Source organism: Meleagris gallopavo, chromosome 2 (genome assembly GCF_000146605.3).
Source record: "Meleagris gallopavo isolate NT-WF06-2002-E0010 breed Aviagen turkey brand Nicholas breeding stock chromosome 2, Turkey_5.1, whole genome shotgun sequence".
NCBI lineage: Eukaryota > Metazoa > Chordata > Aves > Galliformes > Phasianidae > Meleagris > Meleagris gallopavo.
The window spans coordinates 57312676-57328758 of NC_015012.2; the positions used below are offsets into that span (position 1 = coordinate 57312676).

Below are 16083 nucleotides of genomic sequence, written 5' to 3' on the forward strand. Positions count from 1 at the left end.
AAAAAAAAAACAACAACCAAGAAGCATTTCCTTTTCATTACATGATGCAATTCCCTTTTGTCGTTTACCCTTTTGTCACATCCATCCATTGAATTTTCCTCAGGAATCTTGACAGCTTGGCATATTTTAGTGAAACATCTGTAAGCATGGTAGGCAACATAGCTTGTATACAATGCATAGCTGCCTTCTGGACAACAAGCATAAACACTATTTTATTTATATCAAGTATTGCTTCTTCTGCGTCTGCAATATAATCCTTGCACATATGTAAACAAATTACTGCTGCAAGGATTTACATATTAAAAAAAGTCAGAATCAATAACTTTAATAACTACTTACCAACTAAAGCAAGTTTGAAGTAACTATTCCCTGAACCTACTTATAGCGGCATTTTTGCACAGATGTATATACAGTTGTACTGGAGCATGATTATTTGTGTATGTGAATATAAAACCTTTGCATATATGTGCATACATACCTTTAATTCCTGTGTTGTGTTTTCAAAACTGTACAACAATTTATATGGAGCAGGCAGTGGACCAGTCAGGTTAACACTCATGATCATCTGGTTTAGTCGATCTAGGTCATTGAGAAGGAGTCCTGTACATTCATCATCACAAGCTGAGAGAAGAACAGCAAAACCATTTCATTTCTGATAAATGTTTAAGGCATATGTTTGAGCTAGAAATATTTTATGGCACACATTCTTTGAAAGTTAATGCTCATTTCAGAGAATTTACTCCAAAAGCACAGTGTGATAAAAAGCAGAGACAGCGGCTGGGGAACAGGAAAGACTTCATTGCTTGGAAGTTAGTAATAAGACAATATAATATAAAACAGAGGGAAAAATTGGTAGGTTTACCTCACAAAAAGAGGAAAAATTAATGTTGCCCATTACAGACTAGCCCATATAAAATCCTAACTTATAAAAAGACAAGCAATTTGGAGAAAGTCTGAGAAAAGTGGACAGGTAATTTGGAAAATCTAAGGAGTAGTTTAAAAACTATAGCACAGTTGTGGATTTAGACATAAGATAAACTACAGAAATCTTAAACTTCATACATATTATAGTCAATAACAGCATGGCCAATCATGTTTAAACTGTAATGCAAACAGTAAAGAGAGTCTGGGAAAAGATATTGTCAGTTCTCTTTTAAGAAATGCTTTTGCCTATCTCCTGACACTAATCAGCTTAGAAATTTTTAACGTATGATTTTTTTTGCTTGCAAATACTCTTTAACTTGAAAAATATCAGAGGAGGCTGCATGTAACAAAAGTAGTTTGCATTTCCATCCCCTCTTTGCCTTCTATTAACTATCACAAGACAATCTCATAACTAAAAACTCGTACTATGGATGCTGCAGAGAGGAAAATTCCTCAACCAATCCAAAAGGAGTTGTGGGAATACCTTTCTGTTTCCAGACATAAAGATGCTGCATATGGCTGACAAAGTAAAGCAACACCTCAGGACATGGAACAAATTGTGAAGCAATGAATGTATTCTCCTAGAGAGCCCACTGGCAGAAAAACAGTGAGAAATATGTATGTGTTTGAAGAAAAAGGTAAGTAGTTTTCAACAAGGAATTTTGTTTTTTTTCTGAAATCTCTTGTTCACATAGAATGTTTTTTAAGGTTTTCATCCACAACAATCTTAAATGCATTCCTTATTAGGTAGAATGACTCTCCAATACAGTGAGACCTTGAGTCAAATACAGAAAAAGTAAAAATCATGAATACTAGTTTAATACACTATGAAGATCGTGATGACTGAAAAGGAAACAAGATAGATACGGCATTAGTGCAGTAAGAAGTGGATGCAGAAAACTATATAATGTTATTTTAAGACTTCCTTTTGCATTTTCACTTCTTCCATTTCAGACTCCTTCCTCCTTTATCTCAGTATTTTGTTACACAAACTGAACTGGAATTTTTCTGTAGTCATTAAATGTGTTCACGATACATTCTGATTCATGCTTTAACAGGAAAGGCATAAATAAAATTAATGCCACTCCAGCTCTTGTCATCTGTATGTTTGCTTTCAGAAATTAGGGAGAATTAACACAAGTTTTACAGAAAACTGTATGCTACATATAACAAACATCTGTTCTGTAGCTGGTCAAGAATGCAATCACTTTGCAGGATGCAAAAAAATATCCTGGACCTGAAAGACTTTTTTTTTTCCCCCCATTCTGATACATAATGTTTCACCCATGAAACAAGATACATCTATTCAACCTCAAAATTATCACAGTGATTGGTAATAAAACACTAAAAATTTGTTATATGTTGACAATAAACTTAATTCACATCAATAACAACAATAAGAAAATAACATCTTGTGAAGACATGAAGTATTCTCAATGAGTTAAAAATTGGCATTCTGTGATGAACATTCAATATAAATTAACCAATTGAAAAGATGAAGTATGTCATGTGACGACCACAGTCGAATAGATGAGACAGAACTAAGCTACTCCAGTATGCAGCCTCCAAGGCACTAGATCTAAAGCAATATTTCAAGAGCATGATTATATTTTATGAGACAAAATTTTTCCGTGTCTTTATCTATAAAACTGTCAAGATGAATTTGTGTCTAATATAAATAAATGCAGCACTAAATTCAGATCATTACAACGCTGCAAGCATGTGAGAAGCAAATCATGCAGTCAATAACACAATACTGCAGTGAGCAGCTAATGGAAATTACTTTTTTCCTCTTTTACCATATTTCCCCATGCACAAGAAGCCCTGTAAATGATTTTGACTTACCTCTTGCGAGGAGTACCTCCAACATTTGCATGCAAACAAATTTTATTTGAAGAAATAATTGATCAAGAAATAAGAGACACTACAAATGTATGCATATATAGCCACTTACTCCATCTTACAAAGAGAAAATAACATACAATAAAGGAAACGACAGAGCAACAGTATGTTCCTCCACCTGGGCAATTATCCTTACAGAATTTTTCTTTAATACATTTATTGCTTTTAAAATGCATAAGATGCAAAGTGCATCTGTGTTATGACTAGGTAACATCTGATACAAGGGAAATCATGAAACCTCTGATAGTAGTCTTAATTTATGACAGCCTCTAACTCTTAAGTATTACTGTTCCCTGTGGAACCAATAAAACAGCTGATTTTTCACTAGCCTTACCTAACTATTGGCCATTACCCTATTTTTCCCATTTTGGCATTGATTTAAAGCCAAACAACCTTCTTTCCACTCCTGTACTCATTTTGACTGGGATGGAGATTATTTTCTTCATGGTGTCTCATATGGTGGTGCGTTTTGGATTTGTGACCATAACAACATTGATAATACACCCATGTTTTAATTCTTGCTGAGCAGTGCTTGCACAGCACAAAAGCCTTCCCTGTTTCTGCCACAGTCCCACAGTGAGGAAATTGGTGGTCAGCAATAGATAGGGGAAGCAGAATAGGGGAGGGGGTACAGCTAGGAGAGCTGTATACCCAAATACTCCCTACTAGATGACATTTTGCTTAGCAATTATATCTGGGGGAAAGAAGGAGAAGGGGGTTGATCTTTGGAGTTATGCTAGCTGTCTTTCCAAGAAACTTTTAAGCATGATGGAGTCCTGCTCTCCTGGGGATGGTTGAACATCTGCCTGTCAAAAGGAAGCAATGAGTTATTTTGCTCTACTTGCACATGCAGCATTGTTTGGGGTACTAACATGTCTCAGTCCATGAATTTTCTTGCTTTTACCTATCCAATTCTATTTCCCATTAAGCTGTGTGGGAGTGGGTGAATTGCTGAGTAAAGCTTCAGCACCTACAGCAGTTAACACAACAGTCTCCCAAAACAGAGCCCTGGTAGACTGCTAAAAGCTTAAGGTACATTGAAAATGCTACTGATTTCAGGGGGTTTGTGTGAGTGATGTATCTCCAAAATTTAAGCTAAATCATTATCTAAAAGTAATGTCTCAGGTTTTTTACTTTTGTTGTTTATAAAACCCCATTTACTGGTTTTGATACATATCAGTACTTGTTAGGTTATATAGCACTTGAGAAGGGCAAAAGACACTAGGATATGGGTATAAACTCAACAGGAGTTCACACATCATAAAACCAAACCAAAACAGAGAGAACCACTGACAAATTGTCAACTTCCGTGCCAAGTAGGAAGTGTTGGTCCCATATTGACCTCATGCAGACAGAAGAACAGTTGGCCAGTGAAATGAAAAGCTTAATTCTTACCTCTGTGTCATAAGGGCTCACACATTCTGTTAAACTCACAACATAGCAGAAGCTAGGCCAGTATTTCACAGACTTGGTGTTACATGCTTTTTCAGATCAGCCTCTGAAGGCTTGCAGTAAGTTTCTAGATTCTGCTGAATAAAGGACTGTATGGGAGCTAGAAGACGTTTCTTTTCACAGAGTCTTCAAGATCTGCCTCTGGAAAGAGACAGCATCTCTGCCTAATTATGAATTTGGGAGGGCTATGATCATGGAGCTACTGCCCACTATAGCGGAAAAATCTTGATTCTGCAAGGAGTAGAATGGTAAGTTCCCTGAGGCAAGTGGGAAAAACTCTTCTTGCAAACAGCAGTCAACTTGAAGCACTATATTTAAGTGTCCAAGACTGAGCATTAAGAGAATCCCATCCGTCTTTGTCTGACTATGCAAATTCCTCCTTTTACCTATAAGGAATATTTAAATTTGTAAAGATTTAAGTTTGTTGACTGTAGCAGAGCTGAATGTCCATTTTTTTTTCAAGACTGAATTAAAAAAAAATTCCTGACAATGAAATACCTGTTATATCTCTATGTCACAACTGATTCCATTTCATCTGTAATCTTGTACAGCAGAACCAAATTGACTGCTCTATACTGAGATTTTGTTTGACCCCGAGGAAAACCTATTACAAAAGTATACTTCTGAGGAAAGGTTTCTCTGTTTTGTGTTCCAAATACACTCAAAATGCTAAAGTCAAATTCTTTGTAAGTCTCCATTGTAGTTATGACTGGTGCTCAGAAATCATTCAGAAGGTGAGATCTGACTTGCCATATATTTAACAATAAAACCTTGAAGTTCTCCCTAGGATTTATTCTTTTTTCTTTTTCCCCTGAACAGTAACAAGCACAGTCATTGTTCTGACAGCAGTGCAATTTAAGGGTCTTCATTTTACGTATTATAAACAACTGAAGTGGAATGTCACAGGGTATAACAAAAAACACACCGGAGAAGTACTAATATAAAAAAAAACCCACACAATGCTACAGGCTCGAGATCCAACCTCCTTTTAAACTCCTTCTTTCATGGAGATCAAAGGTCTCTAGAAAGGGTGAGGAAGAAGCAATATGCATTTTGGCTTGTTTCCATAATGTTCGTATGCATATGCAAAACGTGGGTCAGTGATCTCAGCCTGCTTGACCATGCTAGTTATAGATGAACAGAGAAGTGACTGCTCCTACTCATCATACAACTCACCTGTATGGAACTATTGAGTTTTAGGAAGAAATTAAATGCCTTCAATACTATGCTGCGTATAGGTCAGTCAGCAATTGCCTTCTGTTATAATTTTCATCAGAATTAACACTGAGGTGTTCAAATGCACTGAACTGCACTTATTACAGTGAATATGACGGTGATGCATAAGGAGGTATCAATCATTTAGAGGACAATTGATTTGTACTTATAAATGAAATTCTAAATCTGTAAATGTCAGAGAAGATTTGTGAGAACTTTTGTCATGTTTAAAATTAAGCAAGGATGTTACCAGAATTACTAAAATTAGTTTGTAGTCACTACTAGTTTTCCTATTGGCTACTGACTGTTTCAATACAGAAGTGAAAGCAGGCCTAAGAAATAGATTAAGATAAAAATTAAAAGGAAATCCTCATCCAATTATTATGATTACATAATGATCAGTTACTTTAGCTGGGAAATAATCCAGTCATTAACAATAGAAATGCAAAAATTTACAATCTTTATGATGCATCATAGATCATTCAGACCTTTGCAAAACTTATTTTAAAAAAATCTACTTTTTGATATTTCTTTCTATCTCCTAAATACACACAGAGAAAATAATGTTGTTCTATTCTAAAAACATAATGGACTGTAAATTCTCTGTGACATTTACCTATAATTATCTTTCTGTTGTTACTTAGCAGTAAATAAATTCTCCCCTTTCACACAGGTGCTTTAAAAAAATATATTCTCTTTCTATTCTAGCTGCAGTTTTCTAAAATAAAACAGTTACAACAGAGCACTGAAACATGTCATGCAAAAAGCAACTGAAAAATGGCAAGTTAGAAAACAGCAGTAAGACTGCGATAAAGAGATTTTCAGCTATATGAAAAATAGATCAGTTTAATCAGTATGAAGTTGCCTGTTGAACTTTTTTTTTAAATTGTACTTTTTTATTCTAAAACCTTTAGAATACTTACAATAAGGGATATATTTAAATATTAAACAATATGATTTTATAATATTGTGGGTTAATTCTCTCTCTGATTTGATTTAAATATGTATTCTTCAGCTTTTGTCTTTTAGCTTACTATACAGTGTGATCTTTGACAGAATTTTCAAAAAAAAATTTTATTCAAATGCTTATTTTTTGCTAAATATTCAGATTTTTTTTTCTCTTTCCTAAACATAATATTGAATAGCTTAACAACAGTTTTATATTACTTGCAACTATATTCAAACATGAAGAATTGTATTTGTATGCATTTTCGTTAAACCAGACCATTTTACTACCTAGCTAGGGTTTTTTTCATCCTTCTGACAGCTACAAAGCAGTTGCACCAGTATTTGAAATTAAACTCTGCAAATGAACAAAAGTAGATACGTTCTTGCAGTTCATTTGAAGTATGGAATGCAAACAGGATTCTACATATGGCATTAATTTTCTGTCCATTAAAGTACTTAATCACTATTATTATTATTACCATTAAGGCTTAATTACACCTGAAGCTAGTCAAAAGAGTGTTTACCGAGTAGTTTGGAAGTAGTTGATACACAAAAGTAAAAACATACTGTACACAGTACCAAATTTTCAACTGCATTAAAATCAGATTGGAACAGAGAAATATTACAGGAGTAACAGAAGAAATCTTTAGGGCTTCCCTGAAAGATGTTTCTAATGGTTCTTTGACAGTGACTATTAAAGAACATTAGGGGCTGCAGCAATGTATCTCTAACAGTTAAATAAAACATGGCTGTGGTCTGAAGCCTGTGACACGAGATAGTATTAACCATGGACAGATTTCCACCAAGGTTGTGCTTGCCACAGTATCCTTGTGTAGCATAGTATGTGTGCTCCAAAAGTGGTTTATCGATCAATCTGTGCCAAGAGTATTGCCCTGCATTAGCAAAGGCAAATTTGGAGCTATATGGGGTTAAGGAATCTTTTAGCAAAATAAATTGTGTGCAATGAGAGCAAACAATCACAGATTTTCTACTGAAATATGAAAGCAGCTTTTGCAATTCATGACAGGGATGTTACTGACATAGTGCCACAGTGACTGGTTTCCGTGTTACAGGGCAGATTTAGGTGCCTCCCATCTACTTCTCTAGATGGCTCTCTTTTATTTATTTATTTATTTATTTGTGACCAACAGAAAGAAATCTCTTTATTTGCATCCTCCCTTCTAGCAGTGACATGAAATGTCTGTATGCAAAGTCAAAGGATTATTTTTTTGGATGAAAATCAATTATCTAGCTGAAACAAAAATGCTGCTCCAGGTAGTGCAGATACATTTTAACACCAGCACACAATAATGCTGCAGTTAAATCAGAAATTAAAGAGGGCCACAGCTTTCAAAGCAAAAAAGTGGAAAATTGGATTTGCCTGCACACAGCTTTTCCCATTGATAGCGAGCTTTTTAACCTTATTATCCACACAATGAAACAATCTGATTAACAAATTGGAAAACTACTACAAATGAAAACTTTCACTTAACCTGCTTTATAAAAAGAAACTGTTCCATCCTAAATAAAACACATACTTAGGAGTGTCCATGGCTGAGAACAATGGCTAGTCCAGGAATTAGTTCTGAACAGATATTCAGGATGTAGAAAAAAAATTATTTTCATTCAGGTATCACTCTGGAAAACACAGTTATTCTAAAATTTTGTAACTGCAAGAGCTAAGAACTTAACTCATGATTATATTTCTCCTTGACACACAAGCTGTGAGATGGATTTGAATGTGTAGCTACTTCTCTGAAATAGCTATCTATTCTATTTGCATTCATTTTGAAGTAATTTGAAACAGTGTTTAAGATAAAGGATATTAAGTCCTAAATTACATCAAACTAGAACTAGAACTTTATTTTCCTTAAGTACAATCACATTTCCATTAATGAACTGACACCACATTATTAATAAAAGTATTTATGTATATATTCCGAGTAATTTCTCCGCTCATTTTCAAAAAAGAATAGTACCTAAGACCAGAACTAATAATGTGAGAGCACTGAACGTGGTAGTCACACTTAGAAGCTCAAGTCACTATCCAAGAACTGATCATAAAAATTAAGCTGAGTGAAAAACTATGTTCTGCACTCTATAGCCCCACATGGCTATGTAAAGCCTTAGTTGGCTAATAGTCTCCTGCTTATTTACTCAAAAAAGCCACACTTCATTTTTGACTGATTTGATGTCTTTATTCGTTTTTTTTGCACTTCCTGTGTTTCTCTATTTGCCAATTTGTCTTTAAATTGCTTACAGTTTGCTGGGGCTGTACTAGTTGATTTTAATGTTAGAGAACTGTAGACTTCTCAAACCTCTGGATATTTAGACAGACTGACCACGTTCTGTGAAAGAAGAGGCTGTATGTATGATACCTATTTGCCTTGATGTTACATGCACCTCCCACAGGCCAAAAGCCCTACAAAATAGAATAAGCTTTAATTTAAATCCTATTGTAGATAAAGTTTAAGGTAAAAAACATGAAAACTAGTTCGTTATTCTGTTCCAATATATATTAAAGATGCATATAGTAAGTATAGAATACTGTGAGCTTCCTGGATCTGTATCTATATTCTATTTTAAAAAGAAAAATGTTAGTCTTGAGGGGAAAAGAAAAAAGAAAGGATATCACAAATTAGTTTCTACTCAGGGTAGGGGAGATGGAGAAGAGGAATGGAAAAGAAGATGCCTTATCTTTCGGTCAAGATTTATTATGTGTCCTAGAAAAATTTTGCTGCCTGATTTTTATTATTATTTGATTGGACATAAGCATAACAATATAACAGGAAAAAGTCTGTGTTCTCAAAAACAGCATTACTCAATTAATGGAAAAAAAATCCAAACAATAATAAAAGACAAACCAATCAGTACATATCAAAAGTGAAGATAAGGCAAAACATATCAATACTGTAAGATGAAACCTGATATTTTTGGCTAAATCAGCTAGTTTCTTTTTTAGTAAAATATATTATTTGTTCCTGGATATCTTGTACTGCCATCCCCTACATCTCGTAAATAATATAAATGGTTATTGAATCAACATGACCAAGAAAACCTTCATAAAAACTTTCCTGTTTCTCTGTGTAACTAGTGACATAAAGCACTGCAACTTCTGGTTAAACATTTAGGACAATACTAAAAAAATCACTAAGAGCAAATAATTTATCTTTCACAAAACCAATGCCAACCCTTAGCAAAACTACAGACTTCAAAAGCCCAAAAAAAAAAACATCCTTCCAAGTTTTGCTGACAATTTTCAGTGAACATTTTAAGAATTATTGAGAATTTTCCTAACATTTCAAGGTTTGTGAAAAAAATAGACCAGAATGCTAAAGTAGTAAGAAACACGCCAAGCATTTTCAAAGGAAGCCACATAATTGACTACTGCAATAGCAGGATTGAATTTCTGAAATATGGAAAACAATCATGTATTCTCCAAAATTTTGTTAGTATACGTACAAATGCATTTCATGCCATCACGTGCATATCGATGTTCACAGCCAGCACACTTCCACCCTGTGAATCCAGGCTTGCAAGTACACACTCCGGTGGTAGGGTCACAGGGGACAGGCATAGAACCATATTGATCACACTCACATTCCTGGCAGGATCCTCCTGGGGTTTGTGGATTTCCTGTGTAGCCAGGAGAACATCTAGACATTGCAAATAAAAGACAAATTTGGCCAACAGAAAAGCATAGTGTACTATAATGAATACTTGACAAGACTGTAAACAAAAAGTATGGGAATAACAATTCATGAACCATTAAAAAAAATCTGTGGCAATATATCACTCAGCATGCATTTATAGAAGGAGAAAATATTGCAGATGGTCCAATGAAACAATGATGGGCATAATCTCATAACCAAGACATGGAACAATCTAGACTGCATCTAGAAACAATCTAGAAAGAGTATGCAGAAGTAATTTCAGTTAAACTTCTGTTATGCCATGACACCGAAGTTCCTACATTAACTATGTATGATCTAAAGATCTTTTTCTCCTTCCATTAACTGCTTGTATTTTGCATTGGAAGTGAAGTCACTTACTAAATGAGATACAGACAAATAAGGGTAGTTCTGGGACCCATCCTTTTTAATATCTTTATTGATGATTTGGATGAGGGAATTGATTGAATCCTCAGTAAGTTTGCAGATGACACCAAGCTGGGAGAAAGTGCTGATCTGCCTGATGGAAGGAAGACCCTATAAACAGATCTGGACAGGTTTGATCGCTGGGCCAGTAGGAGAAGTTCAACAAGACCAAGTGCTGCATCCTGTGGTTTGGTCAAAACAACCCCATGCAACGAATATCTTGGGGCAGAATGGCTGGAAAGCAGCATGGAGAAAAAGATCTGAGGGTGCTGGTTGTCATTCGGCTGAACATGAGCCGATAGTTTGCCCAGGTTGCCAAGAAAGCCAATGGCATCTTGCCTTGTATCAGAAATAGTGCAGTCAGTAGGACCAGGGAGATGATTGTTGCCATGTACTCAGCTCTGGTACAGTTGCACCTCAAGTGCTGTGTACAGTTTTGGATCTCCTATTACAAGAAAAGAATCGAGGCCCTAGAGCATGTCCAGACAGGGGCATTGAAGTCGGTGAAGGTTCTGGAGCACAAATATTATAAAGAGAGGCTGAGGGAATGGGGATTGTTTAGTCTGGAGAAGAGAGGCTCAGGGGAGACCTTATGGCTCTCTACAACCATCTGAAAGGAGGTTGTGACATAGTGTGGGTCATCCTCTTCTCTTGCAAAACTAGCGACAGAATGAGAGAACAACCTCTAATCGCAACAGGGGAAGTTCAAATTAGATATTAGGAAAAATTTTTCATCAGAAAGAGTGATGAAGCACAGGAACGGGCTGCTAAGGGAAGTGATGGAGTCACTGTTCCTGGAGGTGTTTAAGGAATGAGTAGATGTAGTACTTAAGGACACAGTTAGTGGGCAATATTGCTGTTGGTGAACAGTTGGACTAGATGATCTTAGAGGTCTTTTCCAATCTTAATGATTCGATAGTTCTGTGAGATCATCTTAATCCCATAGTGTTGCTATGGATGAAACATAGCTATCTTCTGGATTACTAGTTTGCAGTTTTGTCATCAATATATTTACATATAAATGTTTTTTGCAGTTAGTGTCATGGGGACAATATAATCACTTGAATAAAGGATAAGGATGACATTAATTCACACTAATAAGCATTGCATGTAATTTTGGATAAACGTAGTGTATATATTATACACACACACACACACACACACATATAGACACACACACATATATATATTTACTTCTGTGGCCCAGGGAAAAAAAACAAAGAGTAAGACAATATCAGTGGTATAAGTAACACAATTCACAGTATGTAAGAATGGTCTATTGCAGCTGAGTTTGAACAATATGTAAAAAGCAAATAACTTATTTGAAAGTATGCATTTAAACGTAATAAACATACACTCATAGCACTGAAGGACATTGCTTTCCCTCACTCGTGTTACTTGCCTCTTTTTTCATTCATCCTACCTTTCACAATACTGGCCCTCATATCCAGGTGGGCATGCAGTACACCGATAATCACTAGGTCCTTCCACAACACAAGAAGGGCTAAAACTAAAGAAAAGCAAATGAAAAAGTAACTGTTTGTGCTTTGTTGCATCATATAGCTTGTGCTGTAGGAGGGTCAGTGGTAAGCTTTATGTTTCAATGCAAATGACAGCAGTTTCTTATCTGCTACCTGTGAGACATTCCTCCTTTTTACTAAGAATTCTTCAGGCTTCTGGCAAACTTTAGACAAATGCTGGAAGGGCAGAATCAACAGGATGGGAATCCAAGGAGGCAAGTGAGTCAGCAAAACCCATGTTGTAGGACTGCAAGGCTGAATGGTGCTGTCACTCACAATGATCAAGAAAGCAAACTTAAGGAAAGGACGTGCAAGATGGAATTAAGAAACTCAGCTATCAGATATCTAGTTCTTCCAATCTTATTTAATACTAGTTTGAATATAAGAAAGACAAAAGGCTGCTTACAGTCTAAACAACCTAAAAGCTATCTTCTTCATGATCAAGGAATGGTCGTACCTTAATCAAAGATGACAGCAAATTATTTTTATTAAGTCATGATATATATGAATAACTAGCGACATCAGTGTGTACCCATGGGAACTGTGTAAAGTAGGATGCTGTATCAACATTTGTGTGATAAGTACCTACACAGTTATAACAACAGAAAAACAATGCTGAGAGGTGAAAACAACTGAATATAAATACTGTGAAAAATCACTCAACTACTTGAGGAAGTAGAGCCAGAAAAGCAGAGATTGCTAGTGGCAAGCCTAGAGTTCCTTCTTGGTACAGTACAGTCAGCATCCTATCATAACTTGCTTATACTGCATTAAATCAATAGTGCTTGAATGAGTAATAACATTACACCCCTGCAAAAAATATAAACGAATTGATCTACTACTCATACATTCATTATCCTACAAATTTTCAGCTCCATTACAATTGATCCACACTCCTATAAACAATTCACTCTCTTTGCTTTATACAGAAGTATAAAACAGTATTTAAAACTTAAAACCTTAGTGGAATTTTGTAAAATTTCATAAATAAAAATAATTGCACCATACATTCACAAATATTATCATGTCAGCCATGACATAATAAACAAATAAGACAGCTCATTAGCTATGTGCATTTCATGCAGATTATGATTAATCAACTACCATAGAATACTTGCATTTAGTTATTTTGTTAGTTTCTTTTTTTTTCTTTTTTCCCTTAATAGTATTTTTAAAAGCTTTCACTGACTTGCACAACTCATACAAATTTGATGTGTGATACTCTGGTTTTCTAATATATAACAATATAGCTTTATGGAGTAGATTTATCCCACCTAGTTAGGCATGTAATCTATGCCAACTCTTCAGAAATCATCTATCAACAGTGGAAACATGGAAGCGTACAGACAGATTGACATACTCATTCAAAACACATCCTCCTCTGCCCTCTCTGCAGTGGTGATTTCCTCCATTTTTAACATGTGTGGGATGTATATTTTTCTGATGTTTTCTGTTTCTGTTCATTGACTCTACAGGTACTTAAATTGTTGATTTACAGCTACAGAAGCAGTAAGCCTCACCCTCTTGCCTACAAACATCTTAGTGAAGCAGTACAAAAATAAGGAGTTCTGTTTCTGGACATGCTCACATCTGTATCCTCTCCAGATAACTAAAAAACTAAAAAACTGGACAACCATGATAGTAGCATAATAGTGTTTCTACTAAGCTCATAAGTTTTATTCACTTATCTCCTACAACAGCATTTAAACAAAAAAGGCCAGAAGAAAGAAAAAAGGTCAGAATCACTTTTATAGAGTCATGACCCTGACAACATCTAGGCTAATGCAAACAGTATGGCTGCAAGAAGAACAGGTACTTTGTGTACCATCTTCTCTCATCCTGAGGCAGCTCAGTAGTTTGCCTACTCACCCAAGGCACACACAGAAGTTAATCTTACTCTTTGTGACTTGGATGCCTTTTCTAAAATCAGTAAGTAAAACAAATAACCAAGTTGTAACAGAAAACATGCTTGTGAAAAAAGAGACAACAACAAAAAAGAAAAACCTATAGTCAAGACTGTGCTCTAATTTTCTAAGATGAGGGGCACTTTCTTAATCTCTTTTTTATAATTCTTTTGGTTGCTTTCTTTTTGGTTTTTACAAAGTTTGGAATTTTTTGTAAAAAGTACTTGCTTGGAGAAAAGATCACATTGTATTTAGCAATGGATGTTTTCAAAACAAATGCCCTGCTTCAAAAAAAAAAAAAAAAGAAAAAAGAAAAAAGAAAACCTCAAACCACTTCAAAACGATAAAATGAAGACAGAAGGAAAAAAAAAAAACTTCAAAGATACACTGGCTGAAATACTCCCAAAACATCCTAAAGGTCAAACAAAACACAGAAAAAATGATTTTAAAGAACACTTGCAACCTTTCAATGGAACAATCATTAAACTCAAACCTTTGCAGAGCAGAACTATGATATGATTCCAAATAAAGCTAAGAGCTTTTCAGCAAAGCAGCAAACAAATCTAAAGTGCTAAAGCACCATCTATTAGGAGCACATGCTGAGATATCATAGCCAAGCTCATTAGCATAAATCGACCAATAAAATTTATACTGCAATAACTATATTGCTTTTAAATTATTCTATCTTTCAAAAATTGTCTAAAACTCATGTAACATTAAATAAGAAATCAATAAATTCCATAGTGGTGGAAGAAAAGCACTGTAATACATTTATACCAACATAAAATATGTGCACAGGACTTTTTATAGCTCCCTTGTGGCCATATTGTACTTGAGTTCTGATCTAGCTGAGAATACCTCTATAACACACATTCATTATCTGTTGAATATTGCATTTTCTACCACTTACTAATTTATTAATCACAAATTAACAAGGGAGCAATTTCTGACATTTAAGGGAAGATCAATTAGCAGTGAGTAGATACAAAACATTTTAGTACTACTCTGTGTGATGCAGTCCTCCTGCAGCCATTTGAAAGGACGCAGTGAGCTCAAAATGAAGTTATTGCTTACTGGAAAGGTAATTCTTTGTCATACGTTTGCATGCTTACTTGTTACTGGAAATGGATAGGGGACAAGCACAAGGCTGGCAGTCCTCTGGAGATCCTTGGACAATGCCATAAAATCCCAATGCACATCTCTCACAGTGCTGACCGGCAGTATTGTGCTGACAATTCTGCAGAGAAATGAGCCAGAATGAAAGCAGCATTTGATAATTACAAAAAAGAAGCAGACAACATTTTCTTCCCAATCTTAGACATTCAAATGAATTGAGATTCAAAGTTTTTCTCCTCCTGATATGATTCGCAGTGGGGCCGCTTGCTTTGAACATCTATCAAACGTGTGCTGTGATACATATGGCCTTACAAGGTGAATGAATGAAGATCTGTAGCTGGCCAAATGTATCACAAGGAATCTTTTAACCCATTCATCCCTTTATGTTCTAGTCAGTGAAGAAGGAAAAACAATCAATTAAAAACCAGTTTTCCTGTATCAGGTCATGTGTGTTATTACATTTAAGAGCAACATTGTGTTTATTGCAAGACACATGCACCTTTCCAGATTATTAATCTGCAGGGTTAGATTTTTACATAAATAGCAATTCAGAAGCAAGAAAGTACTGCATAATCTTAAACTAGACAAAAAGAAAACTTTAAAGATGGACAGTTCACTTTTTCTATTCAGTAAATTGGCAACAATTTAAGTAAAACTGGATTAAATTATCCTCTATTTTAATTTGGTTCATTTACACAACTTATTAATTTTACATTAAGATTAACCTACATTAAGTTCACAAATGTACCTGACAAACTGATGTGTCAGGGTCACACGTAGCACTGTGCCCATGACATTGACACACAACACAGGCACCTAGGGACTGACTAGTTATCCTTCCTCCATGTGAGGCTGGAAGCCTGTAAAATCCTGGAGAGCATGACTGCAATAAAAAAAAAGATGCACAGGAAAACAGATCGTTATGGAGTGAATGGAGTATAGGGAGCATTGCAAGCTTATCTTCCCAATCATCAGTTTTTACAAGATATGAAAAGAACCTGACAG

The 16083-nt window shown here is 35.3% G+C and overlaps 1 protein-coding gene across 1 annotated transcript in view; it reads right to left on the bottom strand.

The window, feature by feature from the left end:
• Positions 1-16083, bottom strand: part of LOC100545470 (laminin subunit alpha-2-like) — a 103169-nt gene that overhangs the window by 69243 nt on the left and 17843 nt on the right. Inside the window, exons 8-12 of the mRNA XM_010707403.3 lie at positions 15827-15961; positions 15075-15199; positions 11962-12048; positions 9904-10097; positions 479-621 (exon numbers count right to left, since the gene is read on the bottom strand). Coding sequence (XP_010705705.1) covers positions 479-621; positions 9904-10097; positions 11962-12048; positions 15075-15199; positions 15827-15961 — 684 coding nt within the window. The remainder of the gene's footprint in view (positions 1-478; positions 622-9903; positions 10098-11961; positions 12049-15074; positions 15200-15826; positions 15962-16083) is intronic.